At 57.5% G+C, this 17596-nt stretch overlaps 1 protein-coding gene across 4 annotated transcripts in view; it reads left to right on the forward strand.

Annotated features, from left to right (window-relative positions):
- Window positions 1-12240, forward strand: part of FBXO31 (F-box protein 31) — a 42093-nt gene extending 29853 nt beyond the window's left edge. For all 4 annotated transcript variants that reach the window (XM_078062675.1, XM_078062676.1, XM_078062677.1 and 1 more), the window contains 4 exons: window positions 5398-5507; window positions 6132-6285; window positions 7416-7810; window positions 10621-12240. In XM_078062675.1, coding sequence (XP_077918801.1) covers window positions 5398-5507; window positions 6132-6285; window positions 7416-7810; window positions 10621-10843 — 882 coding nt within the window. In that variant the 3' untranslated portion in view covers window positions 10844-12240. The remainder of the gene's footprint in view (window positions 1-5397; window positions 5508-6131; window positions 6286-7415; window positions 7811-10620) is intronic.
- Window positions 12241-17596: the final 5356 nt, after the last annotated feature.

The raw sequence follows: 17596 nt of genomic DNA on the forward strand, positions 1-17596 counted from the left end.
AGGGGGCTTTTTTGGAGCCTCTGTTCTCCCCACAGACGGGCCTAGTGGCTGAGATTTCCAGGTCTTGGCAGCGCACCACGGAGGCCTGGCTCTGAGCCACACCGCAAGCTTCTTAGCACTTCCTTTTATTTGCACGGATACTTTCACATTGCCTTTGAGTTTTCCTTTTCTGAGGATCCAAGTCATACTGCTGTTTCAAAACATTCTTAAGAAAACCTTGAACTTTTAAAATGTAGGATGCTCATTGAACTTACATTTATTTAATGGCTGTGTATTTCTCAAGTTCTGAGTCCGACAGCTTCCCTGTTAGCCAGAGAATTGCGGGGAGGTGTAAGGTAAATTCATACGCACGCATGTCTGCGTCTGAAGAGTGCACACAGGTGCTCGCGGGAGTCCTTTGGAGGTAGACCAGGCCCTGTTTTCTCACATACACGGCCTGTGAAGGTGACGGTGCATTTTTCATTCACAACACCGTTGTCGAAGCCTGCACATACAGTCACACACACAACGTACAGGTGAGTGCTCCAGTCCGCGTTTCAGTGAAAAAGGTCAATGTGTTTTCTGAGAATAGAAATTCCTCAGCTGTGAACCTTAAAAAGGCCAGATAGTGAATTTCTGGAAATACGTATGCTGGGATCAAAAAAGGTCTTGTAAGCCGCGTCTGTGTGATTTTGAGGTGGAGTGGTATTTTTTCTGATTATGAAAGTACTAACACAAGTCCTTTGTGGAAACTCTAAGAACACGTGCACGCTGGGTGGGAGTAAAGCTTTGCTGGTCTCGGGACTGGGGCGTCAGTTTGCATTTCTGTGACCATGACCGTGCCCGAGGCTGAGGTTAGGGGCCTGGCTAAGGGCTCCCCGGGGCTGCTTTTCTGTGACATGTTTGTTAGTAAACATCCTCGCTGCTCTCTCTGGTGCTGGTATGTTTCTAGTTGATTTGTAGGAGCTTTTTTTTCATATTAGAAAATCAGTCTTTCAGGTGTGGTTGCCAAGTATTTTTCCTCATGTTTTTGTCTTTTAGTTTGATTTATGGTATATTTTTTTTCCAGGAGTTTTCTTGTTTTTAATTTTTATGTAGTCAGAGGTGTCTGTCTTCCCCTGCGGAGCCCATCGGGGAGACGCGGTGCCACCGGGCAGAGCAGAGGGAGAACTTGCTGTGTGGCCCCGCGGTCACTTGTCCCTCTCTCGTGTGCTTTTCTCTCTGTCCCTCCCCTGTCTGTCCCCTCAGCCGTGTGGGGACAGGGTCTCCTGCTGGTTCAGGAGTCAGCCAGAAATGTCTTCACTTTCTCATGGAGTCTTTCAGACCCAGGGGAATGGCTTCAGGCCCCAGGGAGAGAGGACAGGCCGTGGGGGGACATCGCCATGTTCCTGATAGCTCTGCACACCAAGGTGAAAGGCTGAGCTGTGCACTCTGGCTGTCCTGTGCTCTGGTGGCTGATGGGCATTTAAAATTCTGGGGCCACAGGGGACGGAGGGCTCCTGGCGGCCAACAGGGCTAGCAGGGGAACAGGGCGGTGCGCGGTCTCCTGGGCAGGGGATCCTCTCATGCCCCCAGGGGCTGGCCTGGTGCTGCACTGTCCTCCACCCTGTGTGGCACTCTGAGAGCTTGTGGGGGATGCCCTGGCAGTCCCCCTCTGCAGGCCGTGCTCTCTGAGAAGTGATGCCCATGAAGGAACCAGTGAGTCTCCCGTCATTCCCCTGTGAAGGCCACAGCCGCCCTGCAGGTCTCTGGCTGATGCACTGCATCTTGCTCACCAGCCCTCCCACTGCTCACACCCAGCTCTGGTCCCGGGGTTTCTGCCGCCATGTCCACCTTTGAATGCCAAGTCCAGACTGCTGTGGTGTGATCTGATGTCTCAGGCTGCGGTGGCCTCGGCCTGCCCCTCACAACGCCTCCGGGTGACTTGTGTGCTTTGCACACTGCAGCCCCTCTCCTGGGTTCCTGTGACCAGGGCAGGCCCTCAGGCCTACCCAGACTCGTCTCCCCTGGCCTCCTTCACAGATGATGGCAAGGCCCAGCTGCCATCTTCCCTGCCCCCCCGTGCCTGTCCAGCCCCCCAGCCTGAGGCTTCTGGGGAACTGGGGCCTGCGAGGAGGAGCAGAGACAAGGAAGAGAGGAAGGAGTGAGGACGGCCAGGCCCCACCACTGCGATGCTGTGGGCGTCCCTTGTCCCTCCTGACCAGGCCATGGGCTTCTGCTGGCCCCACTCAGGGTGTGCTCTGCACTTGGTCATGCAGACTTCTTGACTGGACACAAGTTGCTTTTGTTTCTTTGTCTCATGTACTGAAATGATATCTTCTCACCATCAAACACGCAGTCGTGGGAGCCCCACCCAGGAGCAGCCCCCACACCCGTCCTCCGTCATCCCTTCTTGTTCTCCTAATTTTGTTTATGTAACTGGGATCTAACTCCATCTAATTTGGGTCTTTTTTTTTTTTTTTTTAAGCTTTTTAGCTCTTCCAGAAATATTTTCCAGGCTCATTAGAATTCTTTTAATCTTTATTTTTAAAGCACTGTTCCATCCGTCATCCATAGGGCGATTGCCTGAGCGTAATGGCTCTCCTGCGGTCAGACACAGGGTTTGTGCTCCCCTCCTGACCTTCCGCGTGGGTGACTTGCTCTTTGGGAGCCTCAGTCCTCATCTGTGAAATGTGGACCCCTGCGGGGGTTGGAGGACTGAGTAGGGCAGGGCGTGTGAGTGCCTTAGCGCCAGGCTGAGAGCCTCCAGGTGTTACTGCCGGAACTCTGTGCAAAAACCTTCCCTGGTTTTTGGATCATACAGAAATGGGATTGCCAGGTAAAAGGCCCTGTTCCAGATTCTTGTTATGTGTTGTTAGTTTGCTGGTCCTCGTTTACCGCCCACCAGGGTGGGTGAGCCCCCTGCCTCCTGTGCTCCTGCCAGCCTTCCTCTTGGCCCTGGTGGAAACAAGGCCCCTTAGCACGTGGGCTCAGGAGTAGCTCTGATCCTGCTGCTTACTAGCTGGGTGACTTGGGGAAGGTTTCTCAAACTCTGTGAGCCCACATCTCCGTAGAACAGGAAGGGTGTGAGCACCCTTCTCCTGGACTGGCGTGCAGATGGAGGGGATGATTATATAATGCCAGCACCTGTGAGCATGCCCTGGGTAAATATTATTCTTGTCGTGTATGTTCTGGTCCCCTGTGTTTCTCCTTGTGTATGCATAGCTCATGAGATAATTTCATAATGAACATATCTCAAAGGTGTTTGTTCTGAGTAATTGGGTCTGGTTGGTATTTCTAATGACTCTGACCTTTTCATGCAAAGTAAATAAGATTATGACTCCTTACAAGTCAGCCTCATGGTATTTAGCTCAAGTGTGATTACTCACCGTGGTAACATAAAATCCCTACTTGTTACATTAGCTCACTTCCATTTTTATCTCTTCGTTATCTGTTTGATTTTTTAGGGCCTTACTCCATTGAAGTGGAAGGTTTTGAGGTGAAGTCTAATTTGTCAAGTTTTTTCTTTTGTGATTATTGTTGTCTGTGTCTTAAAAGACTTTGCCTATCCCTAAGCTGCAGAGTCTCCTCTTCAGCAGTTTGGTAGCTTCACGTTGTGTTTGGGTCTGTGGCCCATCTCGAATTATTTCTTGTGTGTGGTGTGAGGCAGGGATCGTGGTCCTTTTCTCCATATGGATGTCCAGTCGTTGGAACATCATTTGTGGAAGAGACTTTCCACTTCCCATTGGGTGGATTGGATGTATTTGTCGGAAAGCAGCTGACTAGATGAATGGGTCTGTTTCTGGGCTCTCCGTTTCATTCCGTTGGTGTATTTGTTGACCCCGATGTTTGTACTACTGTCTTGATTACTGCAGCTTTATAGTAAGTCACACCATGAACTGGTGCAGTTCCTTCAGCCCTGTTCTTTTGCAAGATTGCTTTGGACATTGTTGGTCCTTTCCAGTTCCACGTGAATTTCAGAATCGACTTATCGGTTTGTACAGAGACCCTGGTGGGACTGGGACTGCCATGGCATTGAATCCATAGATGCCTTTGGAGAGAATTGCTGGCTTGGTACTTGGTCCTCTGGTCCATGGGCGCCTGTATCATGGAGGTGTCTCCGTTTCCTTCCGGCAGTCCTGTGGCTGTCAGAGTAGGGGTCCTGCACGCACTTTCTAATATGTATTCCCAAGTCACATGTTGTCTGAGGCTGCTGGAAATAGGACTTAAAATTTTTCATTTTCCAACTCCGTGCCGCTGGTATAGAAACTTCCAGTTGATTTGTGCGTAATGAGCTTGTGGCCTTGTAGCTGTGTGCTTGTCACTGCAGTGAGGGGTTTCTGTGTGTGGCCAGAGTTTGGGCGGGAACATAGGAAAGCAACTGAAAGATTATAGCTCTCTTGGTTTGTTGTTGTGGTTAAATTGCTTTTGTTTCTGTTTGTAGAACTAACTCTGCATGGTCAGTAGAAACAGTATATTGAGCTAGGAACTCAGAGCGATGGATTAATTTGGTTAAATGTGCAGAATCAAGCTATTAAGCACTAACTATCCTTCACATTGTTTGATCCCCTAATGAATGACTGAGCTTTGAGGACGCAGTGTTTATAAAAGCTCCCTTTTCACAAATGGACTTTCTGAACGTGTAACATAACTATGAGGCACCTCCCTGCCCCAGCGGCCCCCCCCCCCCCCCCCCGGCCATACCTGTCTTGTTCTTCTTCGGCAGTAGCAGAAGGCAGTTCTGGCCAATGTGACCAGCACAGGAGTCCTGCTGTGCTCCTGCTTTCCTAGAAGCCCCAGAACCAGGCTCGGTGTAGACACCGCATGTCCCGTGGGTGGCCACAGAAGTGAGGCTCACGTGGCTGCTACCTAGGGAGCTCTGGACACGGGCTGAAGGGACCCCACAGTCCCTGTTGTTGCCTGTTGAAGTCTGTGCCTGTGTGCTCTGGGAGAGTGGGGACCAGAGCCCTTTACTTTCCTTTGGTGGCTGAGCTTCACAGGAAGGAGGTCAGGGACTCGGAGACCAAAGTGTAGCAGCCCCCTCCTCTTGCCCAGTCTTCATCTCCATCTTGTCCACCCCGCTGGGACCCCAGCACTGCTGTGCCCAGGGCATCACCCCAGCTGGAAGAGTGCTGCTTTTTAAAAATTTTTTTTAATTTTTTTAAAGATTTTATTTATTTATTTTGATGGAGAGAGAGCACAAGTAGGCAGAGAGGCAGGCAGAGGGAGAGAGAGAGAGAGGAGACTCCCCACTGAGCAGGGAGCCCGATGCGGGGCTCGATCCCAGGACCCTGGGATCATGACCTGAGCTGAAGGCAGACGCTTAACGACTGAGCCACCCAGGTGCCCCAAGAGTGCTGCTTTTATCCACTTAGTGCCACAGCGAGCAGTCCTCCATGCGCGTCGTGGTGGTTTTCATGACCTGTGCTCTCTTGGAAGGAATTCCGAACGTGGCTGAGGGAAGAATGGGGGCGGACACTGGAGGACATTTTCCACGAGCACATGCAGGAGCTCATCCTGATGAAGTTTATCTACACCAGTCAGTACGAGTAAGTGCAGTCCCCTCTGTGGGTACTGTGAGCACAGTCTCTGTCCCTCCTCTGTCCCCGCCCCCCCGCTGCCCTACCTGGTGTCTGTTTTCTGTCTGATTGATCATCACGAGCCTGGCCTGTGTGCTGGAGCCTCAGGGTGGTACCCCCACATCTGCCGGGGGACGCCTCCTCTCTTAGCTGCTCTTCCTGCCTTGGCCTCTGCCCCACGCCCTGTCCCCATGACCCATTTAAATAGTCCCTTGTGCAGTGAGCATCCCTTTCGCGGTCTCCGGGGTTCCTATGCTGGGGTGACGGAGCAGGGGCAACGTCCCCTTCTCTTTGGAGAGTGCTACCTGCCCCAGTTCCCTTGTGGTGCTGGTAGAGCGAACGTGCGCCCCTGTTCAGCCCTGTTGGAATTCCAGAGAAGGTGTGAGATGTGCCCTGCAAGTGTTTTGAGGAGGGGTGATTGTGGCTCAGGAATGTGGGGTGCCCCCGCTCCCCCCTGGCCTGGCAGGAAGCTCAGCCCGGCTGTTCTAGGCTACCCTGCCCTGTCTGCCATCCCTCACACGGCAGGGAGGTGAGTGAGCTCTGTACTTCGGCCTGCCCGCTGAGCTGCTCTTATGCCGCCCCTTCCCTCCACAGCAACTGCCTGACCTACCGCCGCATCTACCTCCCGCCCAGCCACCCGGACGACCTCATCAGACCCGGCCTCTTCAAAGGCACCTACGGCAGCCACGGCCTGGAGATCGTCATGCTCAGCTTCCATGGGAAGCGTGCCAGGGGCACGAAGATCACCGTGAGTCCGGGTGCTACCCTGGCGGGCCCCGCTCTGTGAACTCAGTCTGATTGGCTGTGTGGTGGCCTGACTCGGGCTGCACCCCAGCTACTCACAGTGGGCTCTGGGCCTGTGGCACCCCTGTGCTGGGGGGTTTGCTGGGAATGCAGACTGTCAGGCCCCACCCAGACCCATTGAACTAGGATTTGTATTTCACAAGACCTCCAGGGGATTTGGAGCATTTCCAAGGTGGCTTTACCCATGGCTCTCAGTCCTGGCCACACACTGAACCCTGGGGGCTGTTGAAGAAACCCTGATGCTGGGCCCTAGAGATGCTGATTCAGTGGGGGAGGGGCCTGGGTGTGTGGCTCCAGGAGGTCCTCCGGTGGCTGTGAGGTGCGGAGACCTCCTGCATTATTACACAGGCTCCCGATGCCATCCTGGCCTCAGCAGCTGAGGAACACAGTCAGAGGGTTGTTGAGCTGAATGGGGGTCTCGAACCAGTTGGCCATTGGGCCTGCTGTAGGGGCACCGTCCACACTGTCCTCACCTGTCATTTGCATAGTTGGGGTGTGTTTCTGCCAGATGCACTAAAGTGTCCTGGGGAACAGTGCCTCTTCTTTGTTCTCATGGAGCTATACTCTTGGACCTCGATTGGCCAGGGTCCCTGTGCTCTGGGAAAGCTCCTTGTGTGCAGAGCCCAGCACTGGGGCCCCTGGTGGAGCTGCAGGGCCTGGAGGGTCTCCCAGGTTCAGGGTGAGGAGCGTTTGTGTTCCAGGCAGACAGGTTTGGGCTGACATTCAGGTCTGGCCCTGGGAGGGTCTGTGCCCTTCTCGAAGCCCCAGTGTTCTAGAATGGGGAGGTTTTTATACCTGGAGGGCTCAAGTGCACATGAGCCGCTCTGCCGGGTGTCTGTGCGTGTCTCGAGGTCACTCAGGTGCTGTTTGCCCCTATTCTCGAAGGTCCCTTCACAGATGGGGGCGCCTGCTGTAGGCACGTATTTTTTAAGGGCTTCTAAAATATTCTTCAGAAGGGATGCTGCTAAGTCAGTGGGAACGCTGGAGTGTGCTGATTGGGCCAGAGGTGTGATCTAGGCAGGAAACCACACGGAGTGGTGTGTCTCTGCTGATGGCCGCACGCTCGCTCCTCAGGGTGACCCCAACATCCCTGCTGGGCAGCAGACCGTCGACATCGACCTCATGCACCGCATCCAGCTGCCTGACGTGGAGAGCCTCCGCAACTTCAATGAGCTCTCCCGCATCGTCCTGGAGGTTCGGGAGCAGGTGCGCCAGGAACAGCAGCAGCAGGAGAACGGGCTCGAGGACGGTGGGGGCCGCGGCCGGCAGAGCCCCCGGGAGCCCCCGCGGGGCTCCGCCCAGCCCAGTGTGGAGCTGCCTGCCGAGAAGGTCGGGGAGCCTGGGGACGGAGAGGCTGCGGCTGCGGCTGCCCCTGAGCAGCCCGCCCAGTGCGGGCAGGGGCAGCCCTTTGTGTTGCCCGTGGGCGTGAGCTCGAGGAACGAGGACTATCCCCGCACCTGCAGGATGTGGTAAGAATGCCAGCGTGGGCCGCGACAGGCCTTCCGGGGAGTCCTGCTCCCCACCTGCGTGGAGACGGGCTGTGGGGGCCGGGCTCAGCGCCGGCCAGCGTGGGGGCTCCCTGCACCCGGCGGGGAGCCCCTGACAACTCCGTCTGAGTCCCAGCTTGGGCCCGTGCGGACAGCGCCCTTCCCTGGGCTGCACAGAGTTTGGAGGCTCCCGACCCCTCACCCCTGGGGAGCCTCCGAGGGGGCTTATTAGAACCGCCAGGCATGAGGCCCCCTTCCTAGTGCCTTCTGTCGCCTCGCCAGTCAGGTTCAGGGTAGACAGGTGAGTCTGCAGGTGGCGTTGAAAGCAGCCGGTGAGGAGGGGGCTCTTCCGCCCCTGTCCCCCTAGAAGCCGGCTCGAGTCCACCTGGTTGTCCTTGTAGGTAAGGCCCACTGGGGGTCTCCCTCTGGCCCCTGCTGAGCACCGTCCAATGTGAGCCGTCTGTGTCTTCCCGTGGTTTCTCTGCCGGCTCAGAAAGTGTGCGCAGAGGGCTGGCAGCGCACTCCTGCCCCAGGGCCGGCTTGCTCTTTGCTTGACGGCTGTCCTTACGGCTTTGTCTCGGGTCACTGCCCTCAGCCACTCAGGCCCCCCCGCCCCAGCCCGCTACACTTCAGGGCTTCCTAGGTGTCGATGAACCAGAATGAATGAAGCCACAGACTTGGGTCTTCCGTCCCACTGGCCACATTTCCGGTGCCAGCAGCCACACGTGTATTGCACAGTGTAGGTCTAGAACGTTCCGTCAGTGCAGTTAGTTCTCCTGCACAGTTGTCCTAGGGGACCTTTGAGGGGATGACCTGTCTGTCTCTGGGCATCACAGCTGCCTGGCCTGCATGTCTGTCCAGTTACATGGAAAGGTCTGTTCCCTTGACTTCCGGGCTGACTGCTGTCTTGGGCCGGTGGCGGCCATCTGATTGGCCCTTCACGCGTAGAAGAAATGTGGGCGGGGCTCTGAGCTCCCGAGGGAGGCTTTAGGTGTCTGTGTGGGCTTGGCAGGTAAATTGGTTCTGAGCACCGAGTGCCCGTTGACGTGGTGCCCCCCACACCAGCACGCAGTCCTCCACACCGGCTTGGTGTCCGGCCACTGGACTCAGTCCTGACACCGCCCCCCCCAGAGACGGCGTCAGACCCGGCAAGACTGCCTCTGTCCTCTCAGACACCAGTCCCAACCGTGCTTCTGACCCACCAGCTCTAGGTCGGGGGTTCCCACGACCTCCTCCTCAGGTTCGATTAATGGGCTGGGGCGGCTCCCAGAACTCAGGGAGACACTACGTTTACCATTTTGTTGAAGGAGTGAGAAAGGACGCAGGTGGGCAGCCACATGAAGAAAGGCGTAGGGTCCTGAGCGCACTAGCTTCCAGCCCCTGGAAAATGGAGTGTACGTGGGTGTCCCCCACCTGGGGGCTCCCTGAACCCCATACTTTGGGATATTATGGAGGCTTCCTCACAGAGGCATGGTCCATCATTAGCTCCATTTCCAGCTCCTCTCTCGTCTGGAGAATGGCGGGGCCGCTCAAGATTCCAAGCTTCTGTTCCTGGCTGGTCACCTGCTAGTGTTCTTATCCCTTAGGAATTTACCGGGGTTTCAGGAGCCCTGTGCCAGGCACCGGGGCAGAGATCAATGCACATATTCTTCTTTTATCTCATGTAGGGGAAATCCATTCCATTTTCCTTTATGTTACACAATTATCTCAAAAGTGGCTGAATGCGGGTTTCCTGAGAGGAGATATACAAATGGTGTTCCAGTATGATTTCAACTGTTGTGAGCTTTTTAGTGGTCGTAAAAGAGAAGGGCTCTGTTGTCCTTATGAAACTCCACAGCCCGCAGTGTTTTGTGGCTAGTCGAGAGCCCAGAGGGCTCAGTCGGGCGCTCTCAGGCCAGCCCTGCGGTGGAGGCATGGGACGTGCTGCGCATCGGTCTCTGTGACCTGGGAGGGGCGTGCTGTGGTCCCTTCCCTGTTTGGTTTGTGTGTCTGCGAGGCCTTGCCCCAGTGAGGGTGCAGGACATGGCTGCCTCCGGTACTAAGCTTGGTGGGCATCACTTTGCCTCCCTGTGGGTTCTGGGGCCAATTTCCCCACCTGAGAATCCCATGAACCCCTCGCCCTCATGCACAGGCCTGCTCTCCCCCTCCTGCCCAGGGGAGCCTCGGCGTGGTGGATGGAGGGCCGGGTGCCGGGCGCCGTTCTGTGTGCTGGGAGATCAGGCCAGCCCGCGGCTCCTCATTATCTATATGAGCACCAATTTCTTGGCAAGAAAGACATAAATGCATCTCAGTCTCACATTGCTCTCGAAACTTGAAACTTGGCCTTTACGGGTATTTGAAAGTTCTGCCTTCTGAGCTCACGACGGTTGGGTGCCAATAAGTCTTTATTGATTATATTTGAGTTGTTCACATGCTGACATAACTGTCCTGGGAATTCAGATTTTGGTTACCTGAGCCAGCTTTATGAAGGTGTACTTCGGGACAGAATTACGCGGTGGGGCTGCCCGAGACCCTCTTTCTTTAGCTGGATGAGCTGGTGGAGAGCGGTGGTCAGCAGGGTGAGCCTGACTGTGGGCCTGCGGCTCTGCGCACTGGCACTTAAGAGTTGCTTGGTGGTCCAGGTGATGGCCTCTCTCGGGCGCCGTGACTTGCTGCTTCCTGCTGGCAGGGAGGAGGGCTGGCCTATGGTGTGGGGGTGCTGCGGCAGGGGGCTCATGGGGTGGGACGGGGCCCAGCGCGCTCCTGGCCCGTCTCACTGTCCTCCCTGCGCTTTCCCTCTTGTCTTCGCACAGCTTTTACGGCACAGGCCTCATCGCCGGCCACGGCTTCACCAGCCCTGAGCGCACCCCTGGGGTCTTCATCCTGTTCGACGAGGACCGTTTCGGGTTCATCTGGCTGGAGCTGAAGTCCTTGAGCCTGTACAGCAGGGTGCAGGCCACCTTCCGGAATGCAGAGGCGCCGTCCCCACAGGCCTTCGAGGAGATGCTCAAGAACATCCAGTCCCTGACCTCCTGACGGGCCACTTTCCTGCGGGGCAGCCCCCGGGGCCCTGGACCTGGCACCTGGGAGAGGAAGCAGCATGCACTTTGGAGATTCGGCCTTCTGACCGGAACACCCGCCTTGTGGGAGTCTCGGCCCAGCCACCCCAAGACTCTTTGTACGGAGTGTGTGACGTGTGCGTGTGTCCTCGTTAGGAGCTCGTGGGAAGGCTGACTGGGCACGTCTTACAGAAAGAAAGAAAGAAAGAACCAGAACGGGACTGATTGAGAGGGCTGGCTGCAGAGTTTTGTGAACAACTCAAGTGGAGAAATTGGGTTTGTCCTTGGCCTGCTGGCGGTTTTCAAGGGACAGGCTGAGCGACCCTGGGGGCTGCTAGGAGGGATTGTGTGTGGGCCGTGCCAGCTGGAGGCGAGTGGAAGCGGCTGCAGGCTGGCAGGGGCCTGGGGCGAGGGCAGCCTGGGTGTGGGGCAGTGTGTGCACAAAGGGAGGTCCGGGGGGGTCCAGGATGCTGGGCCAGGACCCTGGACTGAAGTGCCGTTTCTCCGCTAACCTGCTTGGAGTTTGGACAAAAGCATTTCACCTCTGACACGTTTGTGCATCAGTGCAGGGGGTCAGTGATGCGGGCCGGGAGGGAACGGCGGCTTGGCGGCCCTGGCCTCTGTCCAGCTTTAGAGTCAAGACCTTCGCTGCATCCAGTTCCACACAGGCCGTTTGTTTGCACCCCCAACCCACCTCCTGCCCATGCTCTGGTCTCAGAACCTGCCCCAGAATTGGGCAGGGCCGCATCCGAAACAGCCCTGCGTTCCCCCACTTGCGTCGCGTGCACAGGTGCTGTTCTTGGGAGGGTGTAAGCAGCAGAGTGGTGGCACAGATGACTTTGGAGCCCCTTTGCGGGGAACAGGGCAGCTTTCTAGAAGTCACCCCATGGATGGAATGCACTTTGGAGACCAGGGTCCCTTGGGATCCTCCACGGCAGAGGTCTGAGCACGGACGCTTCTGTGGGTGCTGTGCTGCTGTCCCACTGACACCTGCATTTGGGGACCCACTGGAAGGTCTCTGCTGATCTAGTGTCTCCTGAAGAACAGAGCCCAAAATGCACGTAGACCCCCAAGAATTAGCTGCAGCTCTGCCTCCAGCCTGCAGAGAGCTGTCACCACGTTCACCTTCCGTGGGGGGGGGCGGCTTCACTGGGGAGGCAGGCCAACGGTCCCCCTCTCTGTTGCTCGCCCTTGCTGGGTGGACTGTGCTGAGCCCTCATGCCGGGGGCAAGGGACCCCAGGGAAGGGGGCAGCTTCGTGGTGCCTTCATGTAGAGACCAACGTGAGATGTCCCATGAAACATGTTTTCTTGATGAATTTCTCCCTGACTGGCCTTTTTTTAAAAAATAAAAAATCCCTATTGCTCTAGCTTCAGTACCTTTGGCAACTTTGAACTTCCTTTGCTTCCCAGAATTGTAGAATTGATAAGCTCTGGGGCATGGTCCCTAAAAGGCAGACCTTCTAGGAGGTTCTTCCCAGCTCCCGACTTGGGAAGGAGGCAAGCCAAGAAGGTGGGGTCCCGTCCGGCTGGCTGTCGGACACACCGTGGCTACCTCCCACATCCTTCTAGTAGGACCTGAGGCGCGGTCCCAGTGTTCGTGTCTTCCGCAGGACCGAGCCTCCAAGCGCTGTCACCCCCACCCCCTTGTGGCCGTCACTGTGTGTCCTGTGCCAGGCATGCTGCTCCTGCATGGTGGTAGCCGCGGCCGGGAAGCCTCGGTGAGAATGGAGTGAAGGCCCGCGGGGCGTGCGGCTGCCGTGCTCCACGTCTCGCCCGAGCCTGAGGCTCACTTCAAGGTCGCTCCGCCCGAGGCCCCCCGTGGTCTGTACGGCCCACTCAGATTGAAGATGAGCCTTTCTGATGAAAAACCAGTCTCGCACCCACACGGTGGGACCTGCCTGTGGAGTGTGGGTCTCTCCACGGTTCCTGCGAGCCGTGGCTGTTGGCTGTGTTCACGTGGGTCCCTGGCTCTGGCATCAGGCGGTGCCCCGGGGACCTGTGGGGCCGAACGGCTCGGCAGTGGTCTGGGTGGGGGCTTGTCACCTGCACAGCCGGGCATGCGGCATACATCTTATTTCCCACTTGGTGGAACTGTGGCCAGTTTTGGTTCAGTAGGCGAGTGTGCAGAGCCTGTGCAAGCCAGCCCCGGGGGCGTGCCTGAGGGCAGAGCGGGCAACCGGCCCATCCGGGCAGCTTCCAGCCGGTAATTCGTTGCAGGGGAGGATTCAGAAGGGCTGAGGTTGTGGTTGGAAGCCTGAGGGCAGCTGGGGGTTTGATAACACAGGTCGCCACAAGGAACCTGAATGGCCCAACTTAGGGACGGTCTGTGCCCACGTGCTGCATGATTCGGGGAAGGTGGCGGTGGACCTGGGTCAGTGTGGCCATCTTCCCCTGGTTGGCACCCCCTTACTCGCCACTGTGCTGCCGTGAGGTCGGGTGAGTCTGCCGTGGTGTGAGTGGCAGGAGAGGAGCCTCAGGTGCGTGTCTGCCTCCCTGGGCATGTGCTGTTCTGCTGCTTGATGGGAAGAGCTGCGATTGGAGATTTCAGATGCGAGTCCTTGCAGGTTCTTACGTACTGGGGCTGAATGTTCACTGCAGGAGGCTGTTGCGATTGGCCACTCAGGCCTGGCGGTCTGTCTGGTCATGTTGGCCCACCCAGCTCAGACGTGCAGTGTCTGCTGCTGGGTGGGAGCAGGTTTGGAGGCCTCGTGGTGGTGGGCGTTCCAGAATCCTTCCTCCCACAGTCCAGGCCTCGCCCCTCCGTCCCTCCATCTGGGCAGCTGGCTCACTGTGGCTGGTGCTGAGGGCTGCACCCTCCCGCCCTCCCTCCCTCACCTCCTGCCCCAACCCAAGCAGCTTAGGCTGGGTGCCTGTACCTGGCGTTCCTCTTGGCCAAGGCGGAGGGTGGCAGTGCTCCCACAGTGGGCTCGCTCGAGGAGCAGGCCAGGCCTCCGTCCCCGCTTCATGCAGAACAAGCTCCGAGCTGGAGTTGGCCCGTCCGACGTCCTCTCTCCCTGAGAACCTGGGGTTCGCTGCTGTGGCCCGGTCAGGCAAGGCCCGTCCCTTAGGCAGCCCACCCCCGTGCCCCACCGGCTGCGGCGGTTCAGGGCTGGTGCTCGGTTTGTGGGTGGCCCGTGTAGCTCACACTGCTCCAGTGCTCACGAGCAGTGACGGAGAGGACCCTGCTCGGCCCCCTGCTCGGCCCCCTGGCGTGGCGAACTCGGCCACAGGGGTCCCGGGATTTCTGAGCTCCCCGCGCAGACCCGGTGCTTTGAGGAGGCTGCCCCGTTCTGTCCGAAGCCCCCGTTCCGCCTCCGTCTTTGTGCTCTCACTTTCAGGAATGCTTACGGGAGGGTTCTCAGACAGCCCTCCCTGGCTTGTGGCTCGTGCACCCCAGTCCTCGGCCGGTCCCAGAGATAACACAGGCTGACCTCCTGTTCCTACTTTTGGGAGGTCTGGGACGTCATCTGACTATACATCCTCGGAAGCGTTTAGAGAGTAGGAATGAGCCATGGCGCCGTCGGTTAGGCTGCAGCTGCGAATGGGAACAAGACGGTGCCGAGTTACCGAGCGCTCTGTGTCATTTACAGCTTGGCGGCCTGCAGGAGGCGTGGGTGACCGGCGGTGCCTCTGAGGCTTGGAGGACATCCTCTCTTCTGGGCCCTTTCTGTGCTCACAGGGAGACCCACCAACACACAGGAAGGGGTCAGGACCTTTACTTTTTCAGCCTAATTTTACTTCCGGTTGTTCTTTGAGATCACGTAGCCTACTTGGAGAAGAAACCCGTTTCTGCTGCTTGATACTGAAATCCACGCCCTGACAGCCGACAGGTGAGGTGGGGGAGGTACTGTCCCTCTCGGGCGTCTGCTGTGGTGCGGGGTGGGCTGGACGGGGGTGACGCCCCCGCGGCAGGGCCAGGACCCAAGGAAGTGGCTGCTTTGAGCCTGCGCCCAGTGTTGTCACTGGGATGGGACCACCCTGTGGGGCTGTTTCTCCATAAATCAGTTTTTGAAATGTTGTTGTGTGCTTTGTAATTGTTTTTTGGGGGATGTGATTTAGATGGAGGCCGGAGCCATGAGCAACGTGAGGTGGGGGGCGCTGGGGGCCGGAGGACGGGACTGGATCCTGGCGGGGTGGGGGGCCCTCCTGGGAGCCTCTCACACCTGAACCTGACAACGTTTTGATTTTCCCGATTGTGCAATGAAGCGGTAAGTGATCCCTGGGAACCCAGACAATGGTAGGTCCCTGGATCCCTCCCTCTGACCTCGGCTTGATAGGTGTCCCCATCACCGACCCAGTGGCCCTGAGGAAGCTGGGGCCACAGTGGGATTTTCTCAGGCTAAATTCAAGGGGAGTTTGCCTTTTCTGAGAACAGGATAAGAACGGGGTAGATGAGGGCAGGGGCCATGCTCTGTGGTGGGCACACAGCTGAGGGTCTCATTTCTGAGTTTTCTGTTTATAAAGGTAATATTCTTGTTAAAAAGTGCAAGAATTTAATATAGGAAGTAAAAGTACCTCATGTTCCTGTTCAGGGGCGGGAGGATTTCCCTCCTCTGTCTGAGCGGTGGCTTAGCCCCGCAGCGCCCCTGGAAGAAGGCTGCGTAGTCCTTCCCCCATGGGCGGCTGTGCTGGCAGGGCCCTGGCCAAGCTCCCAGTGCGCCCTGCATCCCTCTGGGCCCCCTCATGGGACTTTCTGTAGTCTGGCCTCCGGTGGGGATTTAGGGTCGCCGCATGCACATGGGACCCCAGCCAGCACGAACTGAAAATCTAGGAGTGCTGGAAGGCTGCCTTCCCACCACCTGGTTTTTGGAAACAGACGGCTGCAGGGGATAGTTGCTCTGCTCACGTTGAGGGCGGCACCTACGGTCCCTTCCCACCCCCCACTGGCCCTTCTGTAGATGCCCAGTCCTGGGATGAACAGGTGCTTCTTTGGGAGCAGACAAGAGGGAAGGAGGTCGTGGACTGCTAGGACACACGTGGGGAGCGCTAGAGGGAGGCCTGAGAAGTGACCCAGCATTCCCTCCCCAGATGGTCCTGCTCTCCCACCGTGGGCACACGCCTGTGGCCCAGGTCCAGCCGCAGACCCAGGGCTGCTGAGCAGCCCACAGCAACCCCTGGCGCTGCTCAGTCCCCAACCCCAGCTGCTTGTTTGGAGCCTTCTCTCTTGGGCACTGAGTCTCCATGTTTGGGGCCGTCCCATGTGGTAGGGCACTGAGCAACATTCCTGGTCTCCTCTGTCATGGCAACCCAAAACGTCTGCTGACACGGCCAGTGTCCCCTGTGGGTCGTCGGCTTGTGGAGAACCACTGGGTCAGTACCTGCACCTCCATGCCCCAGACATGGTGCTGCCCGTTGCGGACACGGCAGTGAACCAGCAGTGGGGTCTCTGCCCTGCAGAGGTCACAGCGTGAAATGTCCCCCAAATGGGCCTAGGGGCCTCCTTTGGACACTCGGGGGCACCCTATTAGGGTGTGGAATGGTCTATCCCCAGTGCAGTGAGGGGTCAAGGCCAACGTGGACGTGGGCGCACTTGGACCTGTGGTGCCTAGCTTGGGCGATGCCTGGCCCAGCATCTGCAGGGCCAGGGCAGTGGGTGGGTGCTGTGTCCTCACCCATCTCCCTCAACCCGGGAGGGACATCACTCCCAGAACCTCAGCAGGGGCCCAGGAGCTGGATCTCCCTGGTGCTCCAGGGTTTTGGCTCCTCCCAGGTCCAGCGCTGCCTTCCCCAGCACACTTGCCCCGGTGCCTGGTGGTCGGGAGGAGGTGTGGACCGTGTGTTACAAGTCGTGCTGCCGGCCACTTGGACCGATGGGCTGGCTCCCTGTGGGGTGGCCGGGTGGGAGAGGCAGATGCCTGCCCAGCCCTGGGATGCTGAGCCACGGCCGCTGGGGAGAGGGTCCGAGCACTCGTAGCTTCCGAAACCCCCCACAGGGTTCTGATGCTGCCACGTGGCGGCCCGTCCGTGGCTGTCCTCCGTGCTGCGTAACACGCATCTCCTTTTCCAGCATCTTTTGGGAAGAGGATGCAGAGGAACGTGACTTTCAACAATCGGCTGTCTGCCTCGCTCTTTAGTGAGAAATGGTTGAGCTATCCTTTTTTTTTTTTTTTTTTTAAAGATTTTATTTATTTATTTGACAGAGAGAGACACAGTGAGAGAGGGAACCCAAGCAGGGGGAGTGGGAGAGGGAGAAGCAGGCTTCCTGCGGAGCAGGGAGCCTGATGCGGGGCTCCATCCCAGGACCCTGGGATCATGACCTGAGCCGAAGGCAGACGCTTAACGACTGAGCCACCCAGGCGCCCCTGAGCGGTCCTTTTTTATCTTGGTTAGTTTGTGTGTTACAATTCGTGTGACTGTTCAGCGTGTGCACGTGTTTCATGGGTGTGCACACAGCTCCGTACAAGTGCCACAGTTGGGGTCCGGAGCTTCCATTCCCTGGTGCCGCCCCTGCAGTCAGCACGCCGCCCGCAGCCCCTGCTCCGCCTCCATCCCTGTAGCGTTGCCTGCTTGGAATGTCCGGTTTCCAGGACAGCACTGCGGTGAGCAGCGCCTCTCAGCCTTTTCTTCCTTATCCTCTCCCTCCCGGGAGCCTGTCTAGACTTTTTCCCTCATACTCCCCCTGACATTTTAATACCACCGGTAGGCCGTGCGAGTTTGTGCGCGTCTGTAAGTGCATGTCTGTGCTTGTAGCCACATAGGTACACATGACAGCATCCTTCTGGCCGAGGG

This window comes from Halichoerus grypus, chromosome 15 (assembly GCF_964656455.1).
Source record: "Halichoerus grypus chromosome 15, mHalGry1.hap1.1, whole genome shotgun sequence".
Classification (NCBI taxonomy): Eukaryota; Metazoa; Chordata; class Mammalia; order Carnivora; family Phocidae; genus Halichoerus; species Halichoerus grypus.